General features: G+C 40.2%; 1 protein-coding gene across 2 annotated transcripts in view; it reads left to right on the forward strand.

The window, feature by feature from the left end:
* The window catches only part of LOC130202784 (glutamate receptor ionotropic, kainate 2-like), a 56051-nt gene extending 53053 nt beyond the window's left edge, over nt 1–2998 (forward strand). For both annotated transcript variants that reach the window (XM_056428534.1, XM_056428533.1), the window contains one exon: nt 372–2998. In XM_056428534.1, coding sequence (XP_056284509.1) covers nt 372–536 — 165 coding nt within the window. In that variant the 3' untranslated portion in view covers nt 537–2998. The remainder of the gene's footprint in view (nt 1–371) is intronic.
* The last annotated feature ends 11725 nt before the right edge of the window (nt 2999–14723 follow it).

Here is a 14723-nt window from a genome sequence, read left to right on the forward strand (position 1 = left end):
CATTTAACTTATTTTCAAAGTTATTATTCAATCATTGACTTCTGCTACATCTTCATTAATCTTCCACGGGTTGTAAATGATACTACTCAATTAGCATTTAAGACTACTTTGATGGTGTTTTGATGGGGGGGGGGGGGTCCAAATACTTGTTTGATGATATAAACACAGAAACAATATCAACAGGCTAGAATCTCTATCACACAACTCATATCAGGAGTGAATCTTTTTTTTCTATGGCCAATATTCAATATGTTTTAATAATAAAATGTTGGCTGATGGTTATATTTTGTGCAGTTGAGTTTGTTTGAGCGGTGTGGCGAAAAGCATGCTGCCCGCGATAACTCTTCCCTCTTTCCTGTTGCCTTCTGCAGCGATCCTTCTGCAGCGCCATGATGGATGAGCTGCGCGTGTCTCTGAAGCGCCAACGTCGTCTCAAACAGAAGCCTCAGCCGCCCGCCATTGTTAAGACAGAGGAGGTCATCAACATGCACACATTCAACGACCGCAGACTCCCAGGAAAGGAAACCATGGCATGAACGTTAAGCATACCCCGAACACACACCATGACTAAAACCCATGGAGGGGAGACGGGGTCAAATTAATGCTGACTTAATCACAGACTGAGGTTAGCAGTCAAAACAGGATTCCCTTTTGGACCCACTTGCTTATGTAGACAGATGTTTCCTGTGGAAATATAGATACCTGAGCGATGTCACATCACTGTGACGTTCACTTGTTGAAGGGAGCTGGAAAGGATCTTGAAAGTATATACATTGAAAAGGGATCCAAGCAGCTTTGGGTCAAAATGTAAGTCTGGTCCACACTAGAAGTGGACTTAAACACACACACACACACACAGACACACAGACACACAGACACACACACACACTCTCTCTCTCATCTGACACCTGTGCAGAAGGGAAAACTCTATTGTGACAGTTACACCAGATGTAGTTTTCTGTTGATGTCAAAGCCCTTTTGTCTTACCTCCATGTGTGTTTGGCCCAATCGGTCCCTCTCGTCGGTGGCTTGAGTTTCTTTCGAATGATTTAAACAAACACTAATCTCCCACCAACAAAGGGAGTGGTAGTCAGTGCCAAATGGTTTACTATGACCCTATGTATAAAAGTGATATTTGGTTTGGAATCATCAACGCTGACCTTGTTGTATACCGATCATTTTCTTCTGTAATGCCTTTCTTGTGCCAAAGTTCTGCCATTGTGAAGAACGTTCTACCATGCCTAATATTATGTTCAAAGCCTCTACAAGCAATGTATACTGTCAAAGTCCTTATTCATGTTCGTCCTTACATGCGGTCTGCAGTTTTCACTCTGTATCAGTTGTTGTTTAAAAATGCAGGATTTCTACAAAAATGTTTGTTTTTGTACAAGAACAAGAAGTTTTGTAGTACTTTGTATCACGGTAGCCCCGCCTGTGGACAAAATATGTAGCAGATACCAACTCAGCCCTCACATTCTGTCAACTGGTGGCTGTGGGGCTTCAAACTCTGCTGTGTAGGGTTCATTTCTCTCATCAATCAGAGATTGAGTCTTTTTTCTGTCCGTATCAAGCTGTACATAATGTCTGGGGACAATGTGGTGGTTGTTGGTGGGTAAGAACAATGGAACTGTAAACTAAGTGGGGCTCAAAGTAGGGAAGGAAATAGGAATTCTCTCAGCAAACCACTGAGGACACCAAGTGAGGTTAACTACCTGTAGCTGCGATGAGTCACCATGACATACATAGTAAAACATGCAAATGTTGCTCGTGTTCAAACATAACTGTTGTTACCAAGCTACATGTACATGGCAGCCCTAGTAGGCCAAGTGGAATTCAAATTTTTCATGGGATCTTTGACAGTGACAAGCTCTAAAGTACTTTTAATTCATACGGCAAACTGCTGGACTAGAAGAGGAAAAATGTCACTTGATTTTAGAACATTATTTAAACTAGAGTGAAGAAAGGGGTTGAAATAATCTCAAAGAACAGGGGGAAAAAGTATTTTGAAAAACTCAATTTTTGACAAAATGAATAACTGGCTATTTATAACATAATGTCAACAGAAGGTCCATTTAGTAGCTGATCTGGAGCCTTTATTCATATCATACAATCTTCATCCGCTTCTAAAATGTGCTCAGTTGCCATGAAAACTTCTCATTGCATTCGTCCGCTTGTTGAACCGTTCCAACTCGCCAACTCTTATCTGATCATGTGATGTGATGTGAAGCTCGAGAGCAGCGACTAAGTGGTGAGCTTGTTTCCTCACCTGATGTTTCCATGTGCAGGAATGCATTTTGAACCTCAGTGACGGGCGACCTGTGAATGTATGCAACGGTACAACTGCAGTAAATGTGATGTGGAAACGATCAGCGGCTTCGAGGCACTTCCTGTATGTCTCACTTTGGCTTGTTGCTTCACTTCTGTTTCCTGAAGGGGACTCGAGTGACCCATGGGGGTGTGGTTGATGGTCACCTGTGGGCGGAGCAGATCACGTATCCACTAATTGTCTCCAGATTGTTTCGACAAAGTGGCACAATCACATTTGGCCCGACGACATGTCTTGTCCGTTCACTTCATCTGTTGTGAAATGACAAGCATACTTGGTAGATTACTTCTTCACTCCTGTCTTCTTCCACTACTCAGTTAAGCATTGGATCCGATTTCAGTGACAAAAGACAACCACACACACAGTCTAATGCAAGTCATGACATCTTTGCTGTACATGAATGGAATGAGTCGAACACTTATTTAAAACATCCACGTATGCACATTTCAACAATTGACAGGGAAGACATCATCCTGAAAATGTGTCGCTTGTTATTTTCCATGCAGCTAGATCTAGTGGTGCGAGCTGAGGAGATTGAATACCTGGAAACATGTATTAAAAACATCTTCAGAGGCGTGGCTGTCCTATCAAAAACAAATACTGTGTGAGTTCATGGAATTTGACATTGATGCAAGGTTTTACAAATAATGTAATTAAAAATGTTTAATTGTAGTTTGGCCTCACATTATTCCGTCATCTGTTTTATTTGTTTGGGAAGAAATTAACTGAAGACAGGATATGTTTAGGTAATCTATTTTACTGAAGCATTAAGCATAATGATGACTTGCAATATTCGGAAATGTCATCCTTTTCTAATTAATTGAAGGAGGACATTTGGCAATTGCTAAATGTTTAATCAAATCATGAAAAAATATTTTTCTGACTAGTCCACCTCGCTGTGTATCAGACTCTCTGACCAATGAGTTTCTGAAATAACCCCGAAATCCAGATGACCGTGAGTATCGAAAATACACGATACGTGGGAGACTGCACACACAAAAAGGGCCCAAGAATGTTCTACGACGCCTAACTCTGATGTTTCATTGTTTATGGTGATTTGCCTCCCACAGACAAGGTTTTCTGGAAGTAATGATAAAAACTGTTTCTGCAGAACCACAACGTAAATGCCCACCCTGTCTGCCCTCCAGATTGACAGGGAAGGTCAGAGCACGCGTCAATGCGTTCAGCGGCGACCATTTAGTCTGCCACACTCATTTCCATCATATTAAGTCCTCTTCCTAAGTGGTCATTGGAATGGCATCCTTGAATAACATCTTGTTCATTAGCAATTAATGTCCAAGATTGCGTTGTGGATGGAAAATTGCTTTCTGAATGTGACTTTGGTTTGTCATACAGATATAAGCCACCTGCCAGGAAAGTTTTTGTGAGGGAGGAAATGTATCACTCACCTCATTTCCCAATGCTTTTAATAATTCAGGATACCAGATTAAGAATCATGGAAATCCACCTTTTTCTCTTTAATTAAACAAGTTAATGCACTTAAAGTCATCAGAGTAGGGGTGGGTGATATAACGATGTCAGAGATTTTCACAAAGTTCTTAGCAATGGTACAAATTAATGAACAGGACTACTTTATTTTAAAATTATATTTTTATATAGTTTTTACATACATTTTTCTGTCACATATTTACCATAAAACTGACTTTTTTGTTCTGCTATTGTATCCTCAGTTGTTATTAGCCATTGGTCGGTCCACAGTCCCGAGACAATAAATCCTAATTCTTTTGGTGACTTTCCATTTGTACCAACAGTCATGTGACCCTCAGGATACGTTGTAATATCTTGATACCCTGAGTTTACACTTATTGTCAAAATCAATCAATAAAATGTTAATTTGTCCAACACTTTGATTTGTGACTAAATACTTGCAAAACTAATATCATTCCCTTCAGCCTCAGCTGTACTTTGTGTCTAGTGCTAATCTGCAAATGACATTATAATACCAAGATGGTTAACATGGTAAACATTATATCTGCTAAACATTAACATGTTAGCACTTTCCTTATGCTCCCGTTAGCATGCTGACGTTAGCATTAAGCTCAAAGTAGCGGACAGTTCAGAGCTGAGAGCAAGACTAAACTATCTTAGTTTCATTCACTTCATTATCCATTATATTTATACTATCCCAGTACATATGGATATGATTAGATGATATTGGTCATAAGGGGCAAAGCCCCACTTGCTGGTAAGATGAAGAAGTGAAGTTTTAGTGGTACGAGACTGAGTAAATGGAATTTTGGATTAGCATGATAATATGAAAATGCTTGGTGTTGGGATTAATCATTATTCTACAATTTAAGGCCAGTGGCTGTAAATAGTGTAGAAACACCCCATGCTGACAATAGTGCTGCAGGAAGGACTTATTTTTGAAAGCCAACTTGGAAGTTACCTCGACAAAAAGACGATGTCAAAGAGAATGTTTCTAATAGGATGTGGATTCTGCAGAAAATAAACTCTGTGGCAAAATAAAGTTTACAGTACTTGCACATTTCTTCCAAGAAGATAATCTTAAAAAATGATGAAGCAGAGTTTCCAAAAGAAAAAGTTTTAGGGTTGGTGTAAACAAACTAGACTACGGTCACATGATTGTTTTGTTTAGTGTGATGATGTGTACGTCCTCAATAATAACAGTAATATCATTTAGTCACTTGCTAGCAACTGCGTTTTTTAAGACACAAAAAAGCTGAAAATCTAATTTTATGTTGTTGAACTAAATGTGAAAATCTTAATGAAATTAAATCTCTTAAGCTTGTGTGTATGTCAAGTGCCCGAGTGTGGGAGTACAACAATGAACATGCCCAAAGCATTTCGCAACACATCTGGATGACACAGATATGTTGCTATTTGGGCCTCGTTGCCTGGCACCCCCTCTGTAATTTGATTGGCTATATGACAAGCAAATTGTTGTTGTTGTTTGCTCATAGTTAGCAGTCGCCAGCTGTAGTGGTTACAGCACATGCTTTAGTGTGATACTCTCCTCCACTCACGAGCACGCATTCATTCGCCCATTGAAATGTTGCACAACTGACACACACTTTTCATCAGTCCTGTATCATTCCAGCAAGCACAGACCCTGAAAAGAGCTCGACATTTTCAAGGAATACAATTGTCTGTTGGCACAAAGCGCCGGTCACGACGCCGCGGTACATATGTCCTCTGAACTCATCACATTGGGAATGTCTCTCCCCGCCTGCCTGTAGGCCTGGGAGAATAGCTATTCAATATGCCTCATGGGGCCATGTGTTCACATAACATGCCAATGCACGAACTTGGCAGAGCGGAACAATGACTTTGCCCCCATTTCCCCCACAGGGCAGAAGACAAAGACATTCGGCTGTATAACCCTGCACCTGAAAGAACTCCTTAAGTTCTTGGGAACAAAAAGGGGATTTGGTCCGAGGGTACCACCATTACAGTCACCACAAAGCATCAAGCAGCTGAGTGCACCGACAGGATCGTTAGTTCACACACTTTCTGAAGCGTGTAAGCAAACACTTTTTTAGTCAGCGCAGTCAGAAAAGATGTCTTGAATTACAACCTTTAGAGAGGAGAGCTCCAGAGGCTGAAGGGGACTCTTTTCGAGAGACTCGTACACCAATGACAGTTTCCACTGTGGGGAGGAGGTTGTGCGTCCTCTGGTGACCATGGAGCCGCCTGATGCCAAAAAACCCTCGTGGCAAGAAGAAATGGCTACCGCATGAACATAAACTGTGGCGTCAGACGGACCTCTATCCATCAGACACCGCAGAGAGGGTCTGCACCAGCTGAACAGACAGTCCAGTCCTCCGCAGCCTGTCCCCTCGGGAGCCAAGCCTGGAGAAGACGACCCCTATTGGGCAGCACCGGGCCTATTTCACCCACTCCTGAGAAAGAGCCTTCAATGGCATCAATCTTGAGCTCTGGTTCGCTCGCATTGCGGCAAAGAATCACAGAATCTCAGCAATGCAGCAAGGCTTTGTAGCAAAGTGTCGAAAACGATCCCACCGCTGTTGCCCTGTCTCTATGATTACCTATTATACCCTGTCTCTGTATCTCTTTTAGTACTCCCTGAATCGTATTATCTACTGAGAGCCTATTTCAGCAGGATCATTTCCAGATACTGATCTTTCTCCTTGTGTTTAGTTTGTTGAAATCTTATCTTGAAGTTTAGGTTCACATAGTTTTCTCACCACCACCCTGCTACTGAGTTATAACAAAGTATTATATAATTGTATGTCAATAAAAATAAAAAACCTAATAATCCTAGGAACGTGTGGAAAAAAGACACATGTAGTACGTCAAAACAGTCAGAAAGAAGTCATACTAGTATTAGGAAAAAGACATGAAAAGTCATAGTATACTACGTCATAGTCTTTGTAAAGTTTGTCAAAAACAGTCACATTAAAAAAGTGTCAAAATGTAGTCGTAGTGTCAAATAAGAAAAGATACAACATTTACAAAACAGTAATTTAAAGGTCAGTGTCATAGAATGTCATAAGAAGTCTTGTGTTTCGATCGTACAACTGAATCATTGTATGGTATATCATTAAAAGTCGTCAGAGGTGTGACACTACAATATGATGGTATCGGCTGTTTAATAAATTTAAAAAAGTAAAACTATAGTCATGAATTGTCATGAAAGCAATATTGTAGAGCATGTCATAAAATATCATAAAAAGTTCCGTATGCTATGTCACAAAAAAGTAAAAATATGCTATATCATCAAAATGACGTAAAAAGTATATGCATAGGATATAATAAAAACGTTATCGTACACAGTGTAACCTGAGTGAATAACACCATAGCTTAGTGTCCCGTTAAACTATGCGGCAAATGTTAAATGGTGCATTTGTAAAAATGTGAAATGTGTTTTTCCATCTGCGCAAAGTAACAACTATACTCATCTCACTCAACTCAAAATCTATTATTTTTTTCGTTTGAACTTTTCAAACATCTGACCAGCACACACATAACTCTAAAAGTCCCCCATAATACAAGTGTGTTATTTGTGTGTGTGAGCATGTGCACAGTCACCTGTCTGTGTGTTTCTGCTCGTGCCCAGGGGGACACACCCTGTTTCCACTGCACATTAATATCATTTGGAAGAAGTGATCTTTTGTGTCATTTAGCAATTTGTTTGAATGTGATTTCTATCTGGATGTTTTCTCCCAGTGGCAGATGTGTTGTGGTGGGTGGCAGCTGCAAAATGGAGGCGCACAGCTTGCTAAGTGATTCACCCGGCTCCTGGCGTCTCCGTTACCCCATGAGTCTTTTCACTGACAACGGTTTCATTTCTATTTGCTTTATGTGTAACTAGGATGGTTGAGCTCGACGCTTTGACGGCTCCGTCAGGAGGATGACCATGCTGCTTTTCTCTTAGAGTAGAGGTGAGAGAAACTAATGGGATGTTCGCACAGCTATTTCATTTTCATGACATATTCTTTAATACACATCTTGATGCTGCTCATGATGCAAATGCCCAGACGGATTCTGCAAATGAGCTCACTATCTGATAACATCTGCTGCATTTCTTTTTGATGTAGACACTGAAAATAACATTGTCTAACCAGTCACATGTCCTGACAGGGGAATCACTGTGTTGTTCACTGCTGTCAAAGAGCACTCTCTTTTCTCACCCAAATCCCCCCATTAGGTTCTCTGAAACAAATGTTCTCTCCCTCCCCCTCTCTCTGCCTTTGAGTCATTCATACTGTTGATTCCACCTCTGGAGAAATACATCAGGCATAACGCCCTTTTCTTTCATCAGTGCAGCAGCTTTAAAGTAATTTCCCTCCTCTCATAGAGAGCCAAGCGGAGACGGGAAGATGTCGATTCTCTCATCTCTTTGTCTGTCCCCTTTGATCTCCCTCAACATGAATTCCCAATGCAAAGAAAGTAAATGGGAGTTTTTCTTCTTCTCCGGAGCATGGTTGATCATACAAAATTGACCACAAATGACTTCTAAAGACCCGTGTGTTTTGCTCCTGAAAAAAAAGTATACCCCAAAACATGCTCCTGGCTATCATTATGCATAGTGCATTTTAATGAAGGATGAATAATTCAGGGTGCACTTGTACACGCAACAGCCCAGTGATGCTGATGCTGAGAACATCTTTATGGTTGCATGGCCATCTGTATGTATGTATCTGTTTTTGGAGGATGGGGAGGATTTCATCAGAAAGGACAAAGGTTTTAGCGGTGCCTGCATGCCAGTGTGTGTTTCTGTCTGTTGCGTTAACCGACTGCAGTCGTGATTTATCTTGTATTCCCAGTGCAGGGGCCCCCTCTATCTCACTGGAAAGGTTAAAGCATACAGCCTGAAGGCGGTACTACAAAGGTCAACATGCAGTTTAGGAATGAGGAATAGGACAGATAGACAAGACAAAGAAGAAATGTACTCCTATCTTAGTCTGTGCATCTGACATCCTGGAAACACACACTGCACTGTTTGCAGCCGAGGCCCAGCAATTGTATTCTTCAGTTCTCTCTATCCTTTCTCATGTCTTCTTCCTATCACCGCCTCCCCGTGATACCTCCCATATCACATGCCATAAAATCAGCGGACCTTGAAAAAAAAAAAATCATCTCCAGAGATTGTATATGAAAAAGGGGAGACGTATAGGAAAATGATGGTGGGTAACAAAGGGAAACTGTAAACAAAGAGACATCATTTAATGGACCCCCCGGCCCCACAAGAGGTGCTTAGCAGAGAGGCTGAGAGAGGGCCAGCTGGTTATAAAAAGCAAAGACATGGGCCATTAAAGAGGAGCAGGCACATATAGAGAGGAATGTGAAGAAACACCAGCTTCTTTGGTGAGTCAGATGTGATGAAGTGATTAATCTGCACTAGCCGAGTCCTTCATGGGCCTGAGGGGGAGGACTGATACAGTGGCTCTAGGTGGCCCCCTAGTGGAGAAGAAGGGAAACTGAATCATGAAATCTATCTTAACTTTGAGTTGTCATCACTTACTTTGAGCTTCAGTGTCAGGTCGGTGCTGTGATTGATGCATCTTACTGTTTTCTTTATTGAACTGGCTTCAAAAGGTTCTTGAAGAAAAACAAGTTGTAGAATACAGCAGCTAACTTCAGTGTAAGTGATACATTGCATTTTTAAGGGTTGAATAAGAATAATTATTTCATTACAAACTCATTTCGAAATTATTTTAAATGTAAAATGAATAAAAAAGGAAATGATCCTCACGAGGAGTCGTGTGTCTGTCAGTTTATCGTCTCCAAAATATAGGCCAAAATTATAAAATGATTTGCATTTTAAAAATGTGTTTGTCTAAAACCCAAATATATTTCTCCGTTATATAAAACATATTTGTGAAGCAAGTGCCAGCAAAAGTCTGGGCTTTTTGCAGGTTACCACCATTGTTTCTTACTAATTTCATGTCAGCGAACCAGCCCATTAAGTTTGTTATTGACACGTATGTCTTATACATTTATACATAAAAGGCAAATTAATAAATCAAGACATACACTACCGTTCAAAAGTTTGGGATCACTTAGAAATGACTTTATTTTTCAAAGAAAAGCACTGTTTTTTCAATAAAGATAACATTAAATTAATCAGAAATACACTCTCTACATTGTTAATGTGGTAAATGACTATTCGAGGTGGAAGTGTCTGGTTTCTAATGAAATATCTCCACAGGTGTATAGAGGCCCATTTCCATCAACTATCACTCCAGTGTTCTAATGGTACATTGTGTTTGCTGATCGCCTTAGAAGACTAATGTCTGATTAGAAAACCCGTGCAATTATGTTAGCACAGCTGAAAACAGTTATGCTGGTGATATAAGCTATACAACTGGCCTTCCTTTGAGCTTGAAGTTTGTAGAACAAAATTAATATTTCAAATATTAATCATTATTTCTAACCTTGTCAATGTCTTGATTATATTTTATATTCATTTGATAAATAAAAGTGTGATTTTTCATGGAAGACACGAAATTGTCTGGGTGATCCCAAACTTTTGAACGGTAGTGTATTTATATATCTTGATTTATTAATTTGCCTTTTATGTAGTGTCCGTGTAGAACCTGTGAAGAAATCCACCACATTGTATTTCAGGTTAATAGGAAAACCTTTTTTTTTTTTAATTGCAGGATTTCAAGAAAATAATAACGCATGCGGGTAATTGAAATTAATATGATGATTATAATGTGAAAACTAGGTATGTTTGGGAAATGCAAAACAAAATGTAACTTGATTTAGTATTGCACTTACGGTTGAGTGACTTCAAATACAGTAATTACATTATTACTTATTGTTTCATAAATACCACCTTAAAGAATTCCAGAAGCCAAATGTGTATGAAAGTGATTTTTACAATCTGATTCACAGAGAATAATATAGCACTTTGATGTCTAGTAGGAAAGTATACATACGTTAATGCCAATATAATAGGTTTATTTTCCAATCAAGTAAAACATTTAAGACATATTTAAAAATCCAGTCCAAGATTCGTAGAAATAAAAAAGGCAGTACACTTACATTAGGGAGAATGAGTGATATGCACAGAGAAGAGCATTTTCTCCCCAATCAAAAGCAATCAGTGCTTGGCTTTCGACATACTCCAGAGAAGGAGAGCACAGAAGATTCCCTCTGGCCACGATGCAGAGATTAAAAACATAAACAAACATGAACATGTGAGGTTACTCGTCAACACAAGGAGGTGTCTGCCCTATAAGCTGCCTTGGTTGGATGTATAGGTCCGTTTGAGGTCTGATGTTTTAGTATGACTTCATGTGCATGTACACAATATGAATCAGTGAAAAAAAAAAACACCCTAAATGATATTCCCCTAGATTACATCGTTTCTCCAGTCAAGGCAGAGCAGCTGACAAAGGCAACGCAGCGAACAGCCGCCAGAGGGAGCAGTGAGACAGGCAGCTGAGGGGTCCCTCGTGGATCATGTACATCCTGTCTGTCTGCCAAGGCTGTGAGACACTGTTAAGGATAATTCAGTCTTAAATATGGCCTAAAAATGATTTTTATACAATTATTTTGGGTTTAAGGTTCGTCTTTGGCTCAGTGTGCATGGTTTGATTTTAGCCATTGATTTGCCGATTCACTCTCCAATGAAAACCTTTGAACACCCAGTGAGTGTTTGAATGCTCCTCTCGGGTTTGAGAAAAAGCCAATAAAACCCTCTAAAATTCGAACAGATTATCTTGAAAATACAAAGCCGAGTGAGCTGTTACCTCTCCTATGCTAAACTAAGCCAAGCTACGGCTAAAGCTGGCAAAGCAGCATATATTAACGGGCCAAAGTGAGACTGATATCTATCTTTTAGTATTATGGCAGACTCCTTAAAAAGGACCTGCTCCCAATATATATATATATTTATATATACTGCTTATTCTAAGCTAATGAACAAAAGTATTCTTAGCTTCAAGGGATTTTACACAAATGAAAACTGTGTTGAAGACTGTTTTCAATTTCCACAAGTACATCCCTGTAACTCCCCGTACACGCTGTTCCCCATATTTAAAACAGTTGTTTTACTATAGTTTTAAGACAGGTTTGACTTTGAGATAAATGTTTTACACTGTATATAGCGACAATATCAGGCCAATTTAAAATACATTTCTGAAAGTTTCCACAGAGCCAAACACGATGAGCTACGAGTTATTATCCTGAGAGTTGAAGGGTTCAGTTCAAGAGCTTCAAACCAAAATCAAATGGATGTTTTTTAACAACGCTATAACGTAAAGTAACAGCCTTAAAAATAGAGCAGCTCAACTGCCATGTCTCGTGGCTTGTTTTATATGTTACGGACAGTGTTTTTTGAAAAATGATCCCATGTCGTTTATTCAATGTTTATAGCGGTCTTTGACAGGAAGGACGTCAAGAGCGAGTCGAGTTGTCACAGCGCTCGGACACGTCTGTGAATACTGCAGGGACAGACATTCATGTGACAAAACATCCTGAATTATCCTTTTAACAAGTCCTGTTCGTGAAATAAAAAATTAAAACCAAGTTCTTTGTTTTTGAAGTGAATCTAATTCATCCCGTTTTTTAAATAAATATCACAATCTTTCTTAACATGGTGTCATGCGAGTGACGTCATCTCGTCAATGCCTTTGAGCACCGCAGAACTCCACATAGCAGGTGAATCCCTCTTCATCCGACATGCTCCTCATTAACATAACCAATAGCTCGTCGTCATTTGGATGGAGGTCAATGTGTGACCCCACGAGATCTCTCTGGTTTGGACCTGCTGCTGAAATAAGACACAAAGGTACATTCATGTTTACCTTTGTTTGGTTGTATTGCTCTACCAATATGTAATCCTACATGTAGCCTTGACAAAACCGTAACACTAACCATTTTACTCTTCCTACCATAAGGCGGCCATGAGAGGGTGTCTTGGCTGTGTTGAATACCGAACAGGACAATTAACAAGAGATCAATCAGTAGTTACATTGATTGGAAGAAAATATGAAGCCACTAACACTAATAATATCACTATATTTGACCGCGGCCGTGTATTTTATTCGGAACTGGCATAAACAAGCGTTCAGTTTCATACGTAGGCCACTGCAACATGAACTGTAATACGGCAGCCAGATGCCAAATCAAGCGTTGATCTCGTGAGTTAGGTTTTTTTTTAAAGCACTTTTAACAACATTCATCTCCATAAACATTTTTTTAGAATGACGTCAATGCAATGTCACCATAAGTACAAAATCTACTGATTTCTTACAAATGTAGTTTGTAACAAAAAGGGGCGTCGTCTCCAAACCACACAGCTTCTGATTATCTGAGGCTGTAAAAGTGGCTGGCAAAGGCCATTTATTACCTTGGAGCCCAAAAACAGGAAATATCTATTTGGTAATAGGACAATCAAAACATAGAGATAGGCACTCCTTGTGCGAAGAACAATCCTATTCTTCTCCACCTCAAGCCCATCACATGAAGTGGTGACAAAAACAGTTCAGATCAAATACTTATAAAACTAAGAAACAAAAGACTGTGTCTTTTCAAACTGTGTTCACATGGAAACGTTAAATATTTCATATTCAACATGTCTCTTCGCCACTAACGTGAGGTAAACTGGCTGGCGGTCTGCAGATAAGTGATGAGTGTATATTGAGTGGGGCACAGAGCTGGCAGGAAGAAATGGCCCTGCGTGTCTGAGACGTCGTGAACACTGTCGTACCTTCGGCGGGGCTTTACGGTGAGACGCATTCGGAGTCACGAGGACGAGCCACATCGGGGCCGATTCGCTGAAAACGCAGTATGACTCGAGTGCGACGCGTGGCAATTTAATGAAGAAACAACCGCGTGGAGGAGGTGTAGGGCGTCTGGGAGGAGGTAAGGAGTTTGTGGAGGAACAGCGCATATGAGGTAGGGTTTTGCTGTAAACGAAAAGAGAGAAAAGCTCAGCGGTAAAAGAAAAAAGGTAACTTGAAGCCCAGGGAGTGTGCGGCAACACGAGGGAACTTCTCACACTTTAGTACAATACAGACCTGCAGTTAATCATACAAGCTCGTCAGAAATATACAAAGCAAAAGGAAATGAACAACTATGTATAACACAAGAGGTAGTTGCTAATATCAGAACATGAATCGGTTACATACGTCTCTTCATTGCTTGATAGAGTTTTTAGAGTCAGTCAGTGGATGATTCCCAAAAGAATAAAATACACTTTTTTGGTTAATTCCCTGAGAACAGTTCATCATCCTGAGAGGAATTGTGTGTAAAAATGTACAAATACGTCATACAAAAAGATGTTGTTTCCGTAAAGATTTGAGCATTTGGGCCGTGCTCCTCGCGTGGAGCACAGCCCAAACATTCAAAAAGCTGCACTTAAAAAAACAGAATCTAACCTCTGCGCTTTTAGCAAGAACTCCCTCTTATTCTGAAAGACCGAGTGCCTTCAAAAAATAAAGCCAAACTGTTTGGTATAGAAATATACCGAAAGAGTTGGTTGTCTACTTAGAGCTTTTATAAACACACGCGAGAGTTTGAATTCATCATACAAAGTTATTTGATTTGTCAGAACATTACGATATAACTCTGAAGCGACCCGACATGAACTTTGTGAGGAGTCGACTTCAGATAAGCTCTTTTCACATTCAATATGGTCAGAGAAGAGCTATTAGGTCACAAATAAGTGCCACTAAAGCCATGCCTGGAATTCAAGTCATACCAAAAGCATCTCTCTCTCTCTCTCTCTCTCTCTGAAACAGCAGCAGTGACGGCCTCTCATACTAACGAGGAGTGCGCATTACCTGCCTGGTGTGACCTAACAACTGGTCGGCACAGATGGAGAAGGAGCCGGTGGTTTGACCTCACTGCACCACAGCTGGCCGCTGTGAGACATCCGTGTGCGTGAGGTGTTAAGTGGGGGGAGCATCTGTGAGGACACTGTCACAAGGTGTGT

Source organism: Pseudoliparis swirei, chromosome 12 (assembly GCF_029220125.1).
Source record: "Pseudoliparis swirei isolate HS2019 ecotype Mariana Trench chromosome 12, NWPU_hadal_v1, whole genome shotgun sequence".
Classification (NCBI taxonomy): Eukaryota; Metazoa; Chordata; class Actinopteri; order Perciformes; family Liparidae; genus Pseudoliparis; species Pseudoliparis swirei.